Below are 15,279 nucleotides of genomic sequence, written 5' to 3'. Positions count from 1 at the left end.
TGATGTAACCTTAGGGAAGACACGAACATTTAAACATTTACGACAACCCTTACCTGTGACGTAAAATCCCCTTCTTGTCCATTTGAAATCGATGTCCTCGCTTGATCCAACTGTACGGCGAACGGGGATATCCAGGAAGGTTGCAAACAAAGGAGGAGGGCAGAAAGACTAGCACCAGTTAAATGAGACCACGAGGAAAAAAGAAGAGCTTTGCTATCCAAGGACGATCTGCTGAGACTTCTGAACGCTGGGCTGCTAGCTGGCTCTGCTTATGCCTGCGTTGCCTTGTACTGCAGTACCGGTTCACATAAAATAGAAAGACCCCATAAGATCCAGCCAAGAATGATTATTTCAGGTCAACGCACACTAGAGTTCTCTTCTTGTAGCATTCCTCGAAATAAGCCAAATCAGTCTTCTTGGACGCCCATGTCATATACTAGAACATTGGTGGTACTTTCTTATAACATGGGGTCATGGTTCCCAGTTACTAAGTAGTCCTCGGCACCTAGCTCGAGAGTTTCGTTAGATCGATAACGTTTGGTGCAAAGGAAACCAGTCGAGGTTTTCTATCTCAATCTCTCCATCTGTAATTGTTCCGTTGATCCTGTGTCCCGACCTTTAAGCATCTACGGTATGAGCTGTGCAAGTCGGTAAAGGCCGAGTTGTCCTTTAGGGATATTGCATTCAAATAAGGGTCATGCGCGTATTTGGACCCATTGAGAAACCAAAAAGGGCCCCTTTACTAATCAAATCATTGAAGAGTGAATGAGAAAGGCTCCAACGCTAAATAACATGTCGAGAAGGGAGCTTATTTTTCCCGGGACTGAAATCCAATATGACCTTCGAAGAGAGAAGAGCTTTCATTGGTAAGAATTCATTTACAATCCGGTCAGTACGATTATTGTGTCGAGAATAGTAAAAATTGGTGGCGTGCGTCACCATAAAAGATACACTTGGATAATGCAAGAAGTTATTTCATAAATGAAAATTAGATGTGTTATAAATTATAGTGTGGTACTAACCTATAAGCATACGTTCATTCATTTGATACCCTATGCTTGTGCGATAGACACAACCATTGTCATGTAAGAGGACTAGGGTTTCCCGTTCAGTTATCACCTGCTTGTCAGAGCCCCCTAGGGAGCCTGAGAATAAACCGTGTATGTTTTATGAAAGTTTTTGGCTACAAAAGCACTTTGCTTGGCTCAGTCGATATCATGAATCCCGTCGTACTGATATCGAGAACTCAACCCACAGGTACCTAGTTTGTATACCAACACTTACCGTAACCATCTCTAGAGAGATCTGATTGATTATGTAAGCAACGAGTAATTCAAAAAAAAGAAGATTCGTCTCTTCAGTTAATTTGGGGGAAGTCAACAAAAGTATTGAGGTTTAGGATCAAATGTGAGGGCGCTTTATTGCCACGATAAGACTAGAACCCTTGTGAAATGGCGTCATATGTCTGCATATCTGCATTTTTAGAAGCCAACTCAAACGGTTGTGTATGTTTTACTCGGTTGGTCATGGATCTTTTTGTTCAAATCCCAGTTACTAAGTAAAAAATAGAACTGACGCTTTTTTCTTGACACTCATCACGTTCGAATTGAACCCAATTCAGCACCATATTGAAAATTAAACTCAACAATTTTCTGAAACAATTTACTCATGAATAGTTTTGTTCAGTGACTGAATCAATTTGGATATATGACTGGACTGTATCTAATAAACTTTAGGTTCAATCCAATTTGTTATCACATGATTATAAAACTTTTAGTAAGATAAGGAAGTTTTCTCGAGCATTGTTAATCGTCATTGTTTTGGCGCTTATTGGCAGGGCAAAATGTCAAACGGCAGGCAACAATATCCTCTAAAGAGCGATATTCGAGCGAATTTATTTAGATTAAAAATATTCGAAAATTGCTTGGTTGATTGCAACCGTCGTTGCAGAAACAACACCACTTTTTTTCAAGAATAGACGATCATTTCATCTGCCAACTTATCCGGCCTATTAGCTTCCTCTTGGGTGAGCTTTCGTTTGAAACCGAGTTCATTGATTAAATCTGAACTCCCAGGCGCAATGGTTGTGCTTCTTTCGGGCTGCCTATAGTCTTTGATAGCTCAGGAAGCGTTTGTGCCGAGGGCAATTATTAGTCTCAATTATTGTTCTTCGTCTCTCCTGTAAATATGGCCATCCATGGATTATTTATGCCTCGGAAAAGGCCCGCCAATTGGAACACTCAACGAGCACAGTAATCAAGGATCATCAAATGACAACATGACAATGTTTCTTGACAACCTCGGGGTGATATATATCCTGCCTATTGCTCCTCTGAAACTGAAAGAAATCAGGCTCAAGGCATTCATGTTTATGGCTTGTTTTTTCTAAACCGTTTTTCTACACCGTTTTCCAGGTATGAAAGTACACTGGTCAAACAGACTTTTGGCCAACCCTGGTTGGATCCCTCGGACTGGAAATTCAAGCCAAAGGCGTCTCAGATTGAGAAAGAGGTGTCAAAACCACAGCATAAGGTGTCCTTTCGAGAAGCCGCAGTGGGAATCAAGTTGGGTCTGCAACTAAAACATGATCTCCGGGTAAGATTAACACAATAACACAAGAAACGAAACGCCGTGTAAGGAATGGATGTGTCATGGGGTGGATGTACCGATGTACTGAATAACCCGCGCAAGAGAGAATTGCTCCTCAAGGTTAAATCTGTTTGGTAGGAGTACCCAATTTGTCTTTGTACGGAGCACCTAGCACCTAGAAAAGTTGCAGGTGCTTTTTCACTTTGAAGCGACGCAAACAACAGGGACTCAAACTTTGATTATGCAAATACCTCGATCCCAGCTTTCACATCGACTGGGACGTAGATGGAAGGCATCAACCAAATGCATGCAAGGCAAATGCAAAGGTCCCCCCACGCTGATCTTGCTGATCAACCTGACTCCACAGAGAATTTGGAAAAAGCGAGGACAGCTTTCATATTATGGAATTCCAATTTCTTAGGACCGGCAACTGGTTCGTGTCCTGAATGGGGCTTGCTTGGATAGGGAGCTGTCCGAAAATTTGGCCTCACTTCTTCTCCATTGTGAGCCTCCTCCTCCTGCTCCCCCTCGTTCTCCTCGTTCTCCTTTTCCTCGTGCTCTTCCATCAAAGACAAGTCACGAGTCCATAGCTGAGAAAATGGCAAAACAGGAGCCATTCTCGTACTCCGGCGGCCTCCACGACTCGAATGGAACCAGACACACAAAGGAGCTCAGCCTGCTCAATGATGGCCGAGGCGTGACACTCGAAGCTTACAAAAAATCCGCCCATAAAGACAAAGACCAGGCGGAGGCTGATGTCGACGAAGAATTGGATATTCGACAGGACGTTGAGCAGGGAACCAAGACAAGAGATGACATGCTCTCATCATCTTACGACTACTACGACAGGTGAGCTGGCTGACGATTAATCTGGATTAACGTCAGGCCCCCTCTGTTGCGAGCTGTTGTATTTGTCAATGTATTGCTTTTGAATTAGCGACGACCTCGAGGCTGAATCAATTTTTCAAAAGGCTTTGCTCGATTTCACATTCCGAACCGAGGCTGTGGGCCAAGACGAACTGGACGAGATGACCTCGGGTCTGATGTCGGGCTTGAAATCGTGGCTGAGTTTCGGCTCAAGCATGGCCCCATCTGGAGGCAGTTTTGAGGCTGACAACCAAATGGCCTCGTTTCTCACCACAACACAAGCAGCTCTGGAAATGAAGAGGAAAGGCTCAAATATATACTCGTTGAAAACAGACGACCGCCTGACGAAAAAGGCCGAGGAACAAGCGGCCAAGGTAAGTTGACAAAAAACTTGCCCCCCCCCCGCCTAAAAGCCCTTTAAAGGATACCCCGACCCTGATTCCACTCAATGAAAGGGATCTTTTCACTGTGTTTTGGTGGAATTAATCTGGTCGACGACAAACAGTGAGTGCATGTGCATGCATTTGCAGATTGCCGGCGAATTTTGTGCGTGGCTCCGAAATCTGCCCAAAGGCACCAGCGACACAGTGAACACGATTCCTGAGGATCACATTCGAGCCCTATTTGATATTGGACAAGCGGCTAATCCGACCAAATCCAAGCTAGCTGAGGGTTTAATGTCGTGGGCCCGATTTGGCCAAATGGCCGGTCCCAAAGACGCTCTGGCCTCGATTGCATCTCAACAAGTGAGTCCTGGAGTATTGCGAGCTTATGGAATGGGTCTAACACTCATTGTTCGTTTGTTCACTATGTGGCAATCGAATACGACACATTACAGATGAGCAAACAGAAGTTTAAGAAGGGCGTGGATAATCGAAAGAAATATAGAAGAACCTCGAAGCGGCCAAAGAACTTGGATGGAACATTGACGGGTAAGTTTGCGTTCCATATTGTTGTCATTGTCGGGCTTTCGCTCGCTCACCCGCCTCAATGGACGAGCTAACTAGAAACGGTGTCTATCGGTTGGCCTCTCATGTTGGCTTTCAACTTTCTTCAAAACTCGTACTATTACCACTATCACTGTTCCTATCACAATGGTGCATTGGTGTGGAACTAATCCCACAAGCTGTGAGCTTGTTCAAGACGATCCGCGATCTGCTCATTACCAGAGACAGTATCGTTGGTCTTGTCACCAAAAAGAGAAACTTCTACTTCGATCTAAAGTTTTAGCCCTTGAGGAAGACACATTTTGCGCCTGTCTTATTACATTCGGTAATTCGTTCCATTCTCTCCAGAGAGAAACTGTGAAGGTTCTCTGGCTCTGTCACAAAATAGTACGCACTTGTGTACTTTCAAGAAAGAAGCAACACTATTCGCTGGCTCACTCTTAAGAGAAAATTGAACCTTTCGGCTACCTATGTAGTATTTTTGGAGACAATGATAATTATGTATCATCTGGCTCACTTAATTCAAGAATTGAGAAAAAGTTGGGCACTGTCTATTCAGGGGTGCGACAGTTCTAAGATCGTTTCTCAGTCAACTAGATAAAGTGCCTTCCTTCCGTTTCCCATTCAGACTGGGCTTTGAAATACAATCCGCATTGCTCAACATGAAGCGAGCTTGTGGAAATCAAAGTTCAGCAGAGCCCTTTTTGCTCACATTTAAGCAAGACAAAGGCTTGGAAGTGTCGCTGGATCTTGTCAGTTTGCTGGCGTGGGAAACAGACGGATTGTTGTTTTTATTCTTTCATTTCTGTTCATTGCTCATATTTTTAGGACAAAAAGCAAACTCGACTACTCCTCAAATAACCGGTAGTAACCAGTCTCGCTCCCAATGGAGTAATAAAGGCCCTATTTTGGACCAAGGGACACGACAGAAGAGAAGGCAACAATATGCGGGCCATGTGTGGCATGTGCACCCCACCTTGTGGAACAAGAGATTACAACAAATCTTGCAAGAACACCAACACGAGTCTTCCATCGAGGCCGTTCTGGCCTCAACAATTCCAGCTCAACAAAGGTAAAATCTCACTTAAAGATGAAACAAACGGAAACTGGTGTCGTTCTCCAGTCCACGGTCTCTTATTCATAGCGACTTACAACGGAAGGAAACAATTCGTTTCACCTGAACCATGCATCTTTTCCAAAATTAGCATTTTATAAGATCGAAAGATTTGACTAAATGAACTTGGCAAAATTTGGAGACAAAATCGAGCTTAAAGAACTTGGAAGAGATAGTCAAAGTAAATTATTATTAAACACAAAAAAAGTGAATCTTCGTCCTCTTCTAGACTAAACCGAAGTACTAAAAAAATTAAACAAATAAAAATTGAATAAAGAAAAACTGACTTGACTTTAATTGTAACGACCCAGATATTACATAATCATGTAATCATCTTGTGGAAAGGGACTCAGAGTTGCTCTGATCTGAAGCAGACTGATTTGCTCCCCAGTCCATATTTCTAGAAGTCTGTGATCAGTTCCACAAGATAATCCCGACTAGCTTAAGTCCGAGGATGTAGAAAGAGTCTGTCATAAATACATTGCAGGCCGTTGGTGTCTTCTATGGAACGATCAAACGTGAATGAAATCCTCTCGAGCACCAGCATGAACAGTGAATCGGGAGCCGCAACCGGAACAAAAACAACCGAAGAGAATTATGGTCGAGCAGGAATTGGAACCATCGGAGAATCACCACGGTTGCCAAGAAAGAGCTCGAAACACCAGCTTACCCAAAATGGAAGGATGGTCAATGGGAGGCAATCATCATGTGAGTTGGAAATGAGTTTGAGGTTGGTTGTATTTGAGCGTACAAAAGTGGAGTGCAGTGTACAGCAAAAAATGCTACTGGGGCCTCTCTTTTAAAAAAAAAGGAGCTGGAAAAGTGGGTTTTGTACACAGGAAAAAAAAGAAGACACCAGACTTGCACTGATCGAACTAACCAGTGCAAGTGAACTACCTTGTTTATTAGATTATTCTAATGACCAGGATACAAACGATCATAACAAAAGGAGATTATTTGGGTTTTCCATAATAACGTTGTGTTTGCAATGAATATTTCTTCTTGCAGTAAAACACCGAAAAGGGCCTGATATGGAAGCCACGGATGAAGAATACAATCGTTGGGAAGAAAACCGCAGGATTGCCCAACTTAGCTCTTCCAAGGCGTTCGCCGAGTTTCTAGCCAAAAGATCAAATTACCAACTTCCTCCTTTTTTGAGAGATATTTTGCCTGCAAATGACAAATAGTCCAGCCAAATTTCCGAATAAAAACACCCGAAATGAGATGGATCGTTAAAAGCACAATCAGTTTGTCTTTGAAGAAGCGACGTGATTAGAAGTACAGAAGCTATGAATATTTCCCTTGCTTTTTTGAATTCACATTCATAAATCTACTTTTCACCACTCAAGATGGATGAAAAGTTAAGAATCTTGGTCATCCTGACCTGGGCGAGCTATTGGAATCAAACCACCTTGTAATTGGATCTGTCAAGGAGTGAGTAGCCCTTGGTCAAGGTTCCAGTTATACCTGTTGGGTGATGAGAAAGGTTTCCAGTCCGAAGTTAGTTTTTCACTTATCCTCTAGACACTATTTCGCAGCCCCTCCTGGTTTTTGACAAGGATGTCCATCCTTCCACGCGGGGTACTATATTCAGAGTGCAGAGCTCCAAGGCATAGGATAAAGAACCTCAAGGGTAAATCTTTCAGATTTGAAAAACAGGTCATTTATTACCTTCAAGTTTCCTAGACAAGTTTCAATTTTGGAGAGCATGTTATAAATTCCATCAAAGTATTTCGAGTGAAAAGATTGAAACCTTTGGTATGAGCGTAGATGCATGTCCTTGTTCTCAAGTTGTCGAAATCTCTTCAAAGCCCGATGATCACAGGTAGAAGATTCTTGTTAATAATTGGCGTTAAAATGAGATACAGCGATTTGATTTTATTGAAAATATAATTCTTGGGGAGAGAGTAACTATAGAACAGCCTCGCTTGCGGGCACCTTGATTAAGTCTGCAAATTTAATTGTGAATTGAAATGGGTATTTCATGAAGGCGTCAAAGAGCCCAAACATTAGTAGTACCCTACCTCAATTTCGCCTTATTGATTTCTAAAAATTACAAGCTATAAATTTCAATTAAATTTTGATCGTGGCAACTCCTTGAATGGGTATATATCCAAGATTTAGACGTGCTTGTAAATACTTAAAACGATCTACCTTTACATATCCTTTGACGCAAAAGTCAAATAGAAGTTGCATACCACTTGCCTAGTAGTGATCCACGAACATTTCAATTTGGATTGATGAGTACTACAACATTTACCTTGAAAGGCAACGGCCATGGCGTTGGATCAAATATTCAAAGACTGCTTCTCCTTTGTGTTTTCATGTACAGAACAGTAGAAATGTAATTAGTAAATATTCATTCCATGAAGAGCATTGGTTGTAGAAACTAAGCAAGGAAGTTCAAAGGCAAATCTTGATCTCATCTACAGATTGTAGTGCCCAAACGGGGAAAAAAAGTTTTCTTCGATCTGGATGTTATCAAGCGCCAACGCTTGAGAGACAAATTGATTCATTCGATTTCAAACACGATGTCATTGATGTTTCTACAAATGTGGGCCGTTCCAACTTTCCCAGCTTATTTCTCCTTTCCTCACTTACAACATATTTGGCCTCGACAAGCACCACATCGAACATCTTCTTTTCTCATCATGAGAAGATCGTATTCATTGAACATCAAAAATCCCATTAGGAAGAAAAACAATCCAAATAACAGCAGCAGCTCCAACACCGCCAACACCAACAATTGCAACATCTCAACCTTTCTAGGCCCCTCTGAGCAGGTAGGCTCATATGGCGAAGAAGGTGGGCCTAAGATGAGGCTTTTTCCTGCTCCTCTTCAATCGGGTATTCTATCCAAGTCTTCCTGCTACCTTCATTTATCGGAGGATGGATCGATTCCTACCATAAACACCATGTCCATGACAGATTTGGGTCCAAGCACTGGAGTAGAAGGCGATTACGCGAGTCGAGCCTCCTGGATTAGAATAGCCGTTCTTGGACACAAAGGCGTGGGGAAAACAGGTAATTCGTTTACCAAAGCTTCTTTATCTTGGACCCTCTGGCGGTTTCCAGTCATTTTTGGCCACATAGCCATTGATGCCTTCTACTCGCATGTTCGCTGAAGGGTAGCCCATTTTATGGTGTGCGGACAATCTCCGGAGAGGCCTTTATCTCCATCCATGGGCATCCTTTATCCTTTTAGCGTTAACGGTGCGATATCTCACTGGACGTTTCATCGGAGAATACAGTCCATTGGAGCGAATTTATATACACAAGACCCTTTCCAGCAAAGACAATTCTCCAGTGTGGGTGGAAATACGAGACATGGCCTTCGCAGACGAAGAATCTCTTTTAAGTGAGGTGAGTCGGAGAGTCAAAAAGTACCAAACTATCCACACGGTATATTCATTCATTGACCATTTCTTGCGTCTCTGTGGAATTCTGTTAGTACATCGTGCAACTTAGGGACTTAGGGCAATGGTATTCGTCTACACTACAGTGATCGGACGATAAGAGCCGAATCCAAATTTGCCGACATCGTTTAGACTACCAACTATCATTGAGGGGAGGAAGAATTTCCAAATGTAGATCCTTGCAGAACGTGCGAACGAGTTTTGTCATTTCATTTTGAGGCCTGATCGCCAACCACCTTTTTGGTCCTCGGAATTTGGTCTTCTGTTTGACAAAAGCGATCATCTTCCACACATGACACGGTGGGGGATAAGCAATAATTTGCCGAACGAAATTCTAACCACACAGTATTAAGGGCCACTTTTGAAATCAGTGGAGGAGCAAGTTTATTTTACGTCCATTTGTACTTCAAAAAAGTTATATAGGGAAACAAGCACAGAAAACGACCTGTGCATTTTCCATATTGTTTTCAATGACTGAAAATGATACACGTGACAAATATTTCAAAAGTGTTTGATTAAACTACAATAAATAAACCCTTTCATTTCTTTAATCGCTATTTAGCTATAAGGGTGAAAAACAGTTTGTGTTTTGGTCCGTCAAAGAGCAGTAAGTTGCCCAACATTTGTGCCAAATACTGGTCATGCGGATCATTTCATCGTGTGACTCTGTACTTCACTCAGAGTCGCTCTGACCCAAAGTAATCTCATTTTAGCAGGAAAGCCCTTCAAAATCCATATTTCTAGAAGTTCGTTGTCCATCGTATCCCAAGATTTTAAATCAAGGCAAGAAATAACTGTCATTTAATTGGGCGGAGGTAGCATCCCTCACTCCGTAAAGCGCGTCCAAACATACGTATAACCGATGATGGGCAATATATGGTATAAGCTCCATTTACGCAACCTCTCTCGTTAGGCAAACCGTGTGAGGCCAGCAGAGATGCTTTTAGAAAAGAATTTACATATATTTCCCGAAAAATGGTTCAAAATTCTCAATCATTACTCACATCGTCTACTCACCAACATTCTATATTCATTACTTTAAAAGCTCATTTATTAGCCATTAGCCAAGTGAAGTGAAGTAAAGGCAATTCAAGAAAAAATGTAGGGAGACACCATGATTTTGGGCATTTTGAGGAGGGATAATTTAGATAAACGTCGTAGCTAACCTGCACTGGGCATTGGCTGACTTTGACTTTTATTCTCATTCACCAGTTTGTTAAAGCATACATTTTGGAAAGAAGACGTTATTGAAAAAAGACAATCATCCTGAAGTCAAATTCACAGATAGACGACATTGCTTAACCAAGATGGCATATCAACGATGCACATATGAAGAGGATAGTTTTGTTCGGTAATAGTATAGTTAGTTAGTTGGTTGTCTCAAAGTGGCCAAAATAGTGTGAATTGAATTTCAAACTCAGGAAAAAGCATTGATTTTTGTCGAAGCAAATGAAAAGGACACAACACACTTTTAAATATTGGTCATGTGATATGGACAGAACTACCTGAGAACTTCTCCAGTCAATAAATAAATGTTCAGAATCATCCGAGTTTGGTTTAAAACTTCATTTAACATTCTAACCCATTCTACACATTTAGAAGATGCCTGCTTTTGCAAAAATTCACTGGCCATTATCAATACTCTTTGTTTTTACACCTCAGGTTTTCTGAGAGATCAAAATTGAAACATTCGTTGGTAGGGTTGGTGACTGGATCATTTAAAGATTCGTTTTTGAAAATTTTAATTTTCAAGGATCTAGGAGGGATACGTGCGATTTTGTAGACATTTTAAACCAGTGAACGCTTTGAGTACCCTCATGAGTTCAGAACCATACAATTTTGCTTTTCATGAACTTTTACACGTTAAAACGCCACAATCCTTTATAAAAAGCGATGAGGTTTCACGATTGTTTGTGTGCACCTCAACAGATTTGGTTAATGTAACACTCTCATCTCACTCGCAGTCTTGATTTTCAGTTCCCTTTACTTACAAGCACAATTTAACCCAAAGAAAATTGAGGGATCTAAAAACCGCTCATTATTTTGCAGTTGTCGTCAAATTGGATCTGCGACGGATACTTACTAGTTTTCTCCCTCTCTAATGAAAGATCCCTGACTTTGGCCCTGACATTGGCACAAATCATTACCAAGGAATTCATTCCCCCGGATCAGGATATGACCATCGGGTCCAGACAACCACCCGTTTTGCTTGTGGCTAACAAAAAAGACCTTCGTAAGACCTTGCTTGATTGGCAGACTTTCTGAACCGATTCAAACCATGATTAGAAGCAAGCTATTGAAAATTTCAGATCCACTCTTAAAACCCGCGGCAGAATTCACTTTGAGAGACAAGTGCCAAGGTTTGAGTTGGGTGACGACCTCAGCACGAGAGGATTCAAGTTCAGTTCAAGAGGCCTTTAACAGCTTAATTCAGATGATCGCCAGCTCTCGGTTGGATCCAAATGTGGAAGATACCACCACTCCACAAGAGGACTGGAATTTAAGTGCGCAAGCAGGAGGAGCAGGCTCTTTATTGTCACCGGGCCAAAGTGCCACTTTACAACGAAAAAGGAAGCCTTCGGCTAGATTTATGGAGAGTTTTAACAAGATGTTCGGAAGCCCAAAATCTCCTGGAAAGTCGTGAGACCTTCTCTGGCAGAAAAACACTTCAGCCAAAGTAGATGTGGAATATGAGAGGTTTCGTTGTTATACCTACTGAAAAGCTGTGCTTCAATGATGCGCCGAAGGAGAGGAGTCGAGAAATAAACAACTCTTTGACATATTCTTTTGCACTGACTCTCGCTTTTCGGCCGAGAGAACCAACCATATTTTTTCAATTACCGAGTGGAAACGTGGTCCCGTGTTAAATCGCCGTTTCTGAGGGTGAGTGAGGTTACCCAGTTCGATTTCCTTTCCGCGACTTTTTGTATGGAAACTGTTGTGCGTAATTCACACCACCCCATATCCAAAGACGGCGAACCGACCTACTCGTATCTCTCAAAGTTTGCTTGTCATGGAGCGCGCACGGAATGGCGCACTTGAGGTTGTGCATAAATGTTATCGGAAATGAATTCAAGATAAACAGTGATATTGCCCTGCCATCTGTGAGCCAAAAATAGAGCTACATAAACCCGCGCTTCAAAGCCAAAGAGACAGTTAAGCAAGACGAACCATTATTTCTCTGATTTTTCTCGCTTGAAATCTATTTTTACCTCGTTTCTTGATGACCAGACGAGCTATATCATTATTATTGCTTCAATTTCCATTCATAATCCCCGTTTGGGTGTACAGTCGATTTAACGAATCTCGATTTAACAATAAATTTTGATTTAGCGATATTTTTGCTGCTTACAAAATACCGTAATTGCTTCATAGCAAGTCTCGATTTAATGATCGATTTCGATTTAACGATGTGCTCTCCGCCGGCGGACAATGTTGTGAAATCGAGGTTTGATTGTAAATAGAATATGAATCGAAACAAAGTGTAGATGTTGAATATGTGAATAAATATTTGAAAGTACGAGGAATAGGATGTAAAAGACATTCAAATGGAAACAAAAGTCATAACACTTCTGATGTGATACATGTTGTCTTTCCTCTATCCTTAATTTCTTGACGGCATGTTAGAACTTTCTTCTTCTCCAAAACTCGGGCATATCGAATCAATGGCTGACTAGACTACTCCACTTTTGTTCTGAGAGTTGAGTAGCAGATCTTGATTTAGTTCTACCCTTCCTAGCTTATAGACTTTGGCGGTTGAAAAGCTGAGGCTAGGCGGGTCAACGATATCAATTCCAGCGGTTTGGATTTTGGTTATTTATACGTCACTGAAAATGAAATGAAGTAAATTGGTTCGTAAGCGTAAAAATAGCACGTATGGAAGGTCATAAAAAGGAAAACGGCAATTCGTCTGTTCTTACCAAACTATGGGCGACCTTGTAAAAGTTATAAGTATGGCACGGTTTTGCACTTGCAGGATGATGACTTTCGTCGGAATGCTTTTGAAACCACAGCAAATGTTCTGATTGAGCCAGGCCTCAAACGCGGGAAATGTAAGAAATCAGCTTGCTGACGGAACAACTTTGGTTCTCAATGTGGAGATGTGGCGTATTGGTTAGCGCAGTGTCCTTGTATGAGAGAGGTCCCTGAGACGATACTCCTCCCTGACTTTTCTAAGAAAACTTTTAGACACTAGCCATACCCACAGACGGAGAATCAATCAGGCGGACTTTGACACTGCCTATTGGAACAATAAATGAACGATGTGATGGCTAATTCGCAGGCCGGGCGAAGTTCACCCCTTCCGACCCTAGGACCTCAAATACCAAAAAAAACATTGCAATAATTACTCATAAAGTTGGCCCAAAGTTGCTAAAGCTCCCTACTGAAACTCATCAGACCCTTGGGGCTCTACACCATTTACTCAAGCATCACTTCATTATAAAAATGGAGGCCTGACTAGGTGTCTGTAATTTCGTGTCGATCTTGAATTATCCTGTGCTTTTGATCATGCCTACCTACTAAAGTTACAAAAACCCACATAGTCATGACCATCTGTTGGCAAACTGGGTCACACCAGCTTGAGGTTTCTACGGGCGGATGGGACTTTTGGCTGTATGACCTTTCCCAAACGTATGCACTATAATTCTTATGAATGTGATTGTGATTGATCACATTTAATTCCAATGTACTTGTGATTGAGAGTAATGTTCTTGAACCAAATGTTTGAACATACAAAATATCCGGTCTATATTTGATTTTAAGTTTATTTCGTCTTACTTTCGCATGTGAGTGGGTCAAACATTTTGCGTCCGAAAACAAAACAATGGACAATATGCACCTGCTGTTCTGAGAGTTGAGTAGCAGATCTTGATTTAGTTCTACCCTTCCTAGCTTATAGACTTTGGCGGTTGAAAAGCTGAGGCTAGGCGGGTCAACGATATCCAATTCCAGCGGTTTGGATTTTGGTTATTTATACGTCACTGAAAATGAAATGAAGTAAATTGGTTCGTAAGCGTAAAAATAGCACGTATGGAAGGTCATAAAAAGGGAAACGGCAATTCGTCTGTTCTTACCAAACTATGGGCGACCTTGTAAAAGTTATAAGTATGGCACGGTTTTGCACTTGCAGGATGATGACTTTCGTCGGAATGCTTTTGAAACCACAGCAAATGTTCTGATTGAGCCAGGCCTCAAACGCGGGAAATGTAAGAAATCAGCTTGCTGACGGAACAACTTTGGTTCTCAATGTGGAGATGTGGCGTATTGGTTAGCGCAGTGTCCTTGTATGAGAGAGGTCCCTGAGACGATACTCCTCCCTGACTTTTCTCAAGAAAACTTTTAGACACTAGCCATACCCACAGACGGAGAATCAATCAGGGCGGACTTTGACACTGCCTATTGGAACAATAAATGAACGATGTGATGGCTAACTTCGCAGGCCGGGCGAAGTTCACCCCTTCCGACCCTAGGACCTCAAATACCAAAAAAAACATTGCAATAATTACTCATAAAGTTGGCCCAAAGTTGCTAAAGCTCTCCTACTGAAACTCATCAGACCCTTGGGGCTCTACATCCATTTACTCAAGCATCACTTCATTATAAAAATGGAGGCTGACTAGGTGTCTGTAATTTCGTGTCGATCTTGAATTATCCTGTTGCTTTTGATCATGCCTACCTACTAAAGTTACAAAAACCCACATAGTCATGACCATCATGGTTGGCAAATGGGTTAAACCCAGGGCGTTTTTGGGGAGGTTTTATCGGGCGGATGGGACTTTTTTTGGCTTGATGGGTTTAATTGGATGAATTTCATTAGTTTTTAATCAAATGGCACACCTAGACCTTTTTTATTTTTGATTTTGATTTTGAGCCAAAGACAATCAAACTGTTACTGAAAAAACTACTCCATTACCAATACTTTTTAGAAAAAGTAACGCCATACCAGTACAGGTTTTTTCGAGGGGGAATGAGACATACTTGCCTCATTTTAGAATTAAAGAGGTTAAATGTTCAACAGCAGAAGTAAAAAGCTTTTGATAGTCGCCCCGCTAATTTGGGATTGGTGCATTAGTTAAAGAGCTGCAGCAAATAAGCCACTGCATTTGACACGCAACAATCCGTGCAGGAAACCCATAATTTACCTTTAGAACATTAAGGATTGAACAGCGCAAAGGAGGACTTTGAGTTTCTTACCATTTGTTCCATGAAATCAAGACCACTCTTCCACTTTCATTATCAATCAAATTACAAGCAAAAAAAAGAGGAGAGAGTAAAAGTTTTGGGTGGATTTTGGTCTTTTATCCAACGGGCGGGTTTTAATGATTTTTTTTTGTTCTACTCCTTT

At 41.5% G+C, this 15,279-nt stretch overlaps 2 protein-coding genes across 2 annotated transcripts in view; both read left to right on the top strand.

Annotated features, from left to right (window-relative positions):
* Positions 1 to 345: 345 nt before the first annotated feature.
* Positions 346 to 6,761, top strand: LOC131877664 (uncharacterized). The gene is made up of 9 exons (XM_059223408.1): positions 346 to 866; positions 2,415 to 2,595; positions 3,011 to 3,438; positions 3,527 to 3,830; positions 3,987 to 4,202; positions 4,295 to 4,388; positions 5,232 to 5,475; positions 6,005 to 6,225; positions 6,526 to 6,761. The coding sequence occupies exons 1-9, from the start codon at positions 766 to 768 to the stop codon at positions 6,702 to 6,704; spliced, it is 1,968 nt and encodes a 655-aa protein (XP_059079391.1). The 5' UTR covers positions 346 to 765; the 3' UTR covers positions 6,705 to 6,761.
* Positions 6,762 to 8,124: 1,363 nt separating this feature from the next.
* LOC131877666 (ras-like protein family member 11B) overlaps positions 8,125 to 15,279 on the top strand; it is a 12,318-nt gene continuing 5,163 nt past the window's right edge. The window contains exons 1-4 of the mRNA XM_059223411.1: positions 8,125 to 8,541; positions 8,723 to 8,880; positions 10,983 to 11,166; positions 11,243 to 11,816. Of these exons, the coding sequence (XP_059079394.1) occupies positions 8,169 to 8,541; positions 8,723 to 8,880; positions 10,983 to 11,166; positions 11,243 to 11,577 (1,050 nt within the window). The 5' untranslated portion in view covers positions 8,125 to 8,168 and the 3' untranslated portion in view covers positions 11,578 to 11,816. The remainder of the gene's footprint in view (positions 8,542 to 8,722; positions 8,881 to 10,982; positions 11,167 to 11,242; positions 11,817 to 15,279) is intronic.

The sequence above is a fragment of the Tigriopus californicus genome, chromosome 3 (assembly GCF_007210705.1).
Source record: "Tigriopus californicus strain San Diego chromosome 3, Tcal_SD_v2.1, whole genome shotgun sequence".
NCBI lineage: Eukaryota > Metazoa > Arthropoda > Copepoda > Harpacticoida > Harpacticidae > Tigriopus > Tigriopus californicus.
Note: the sequence above shows the minus strand (reverse complement) of the source record. Positions and strands in the feature narration are given on the sequence as shown.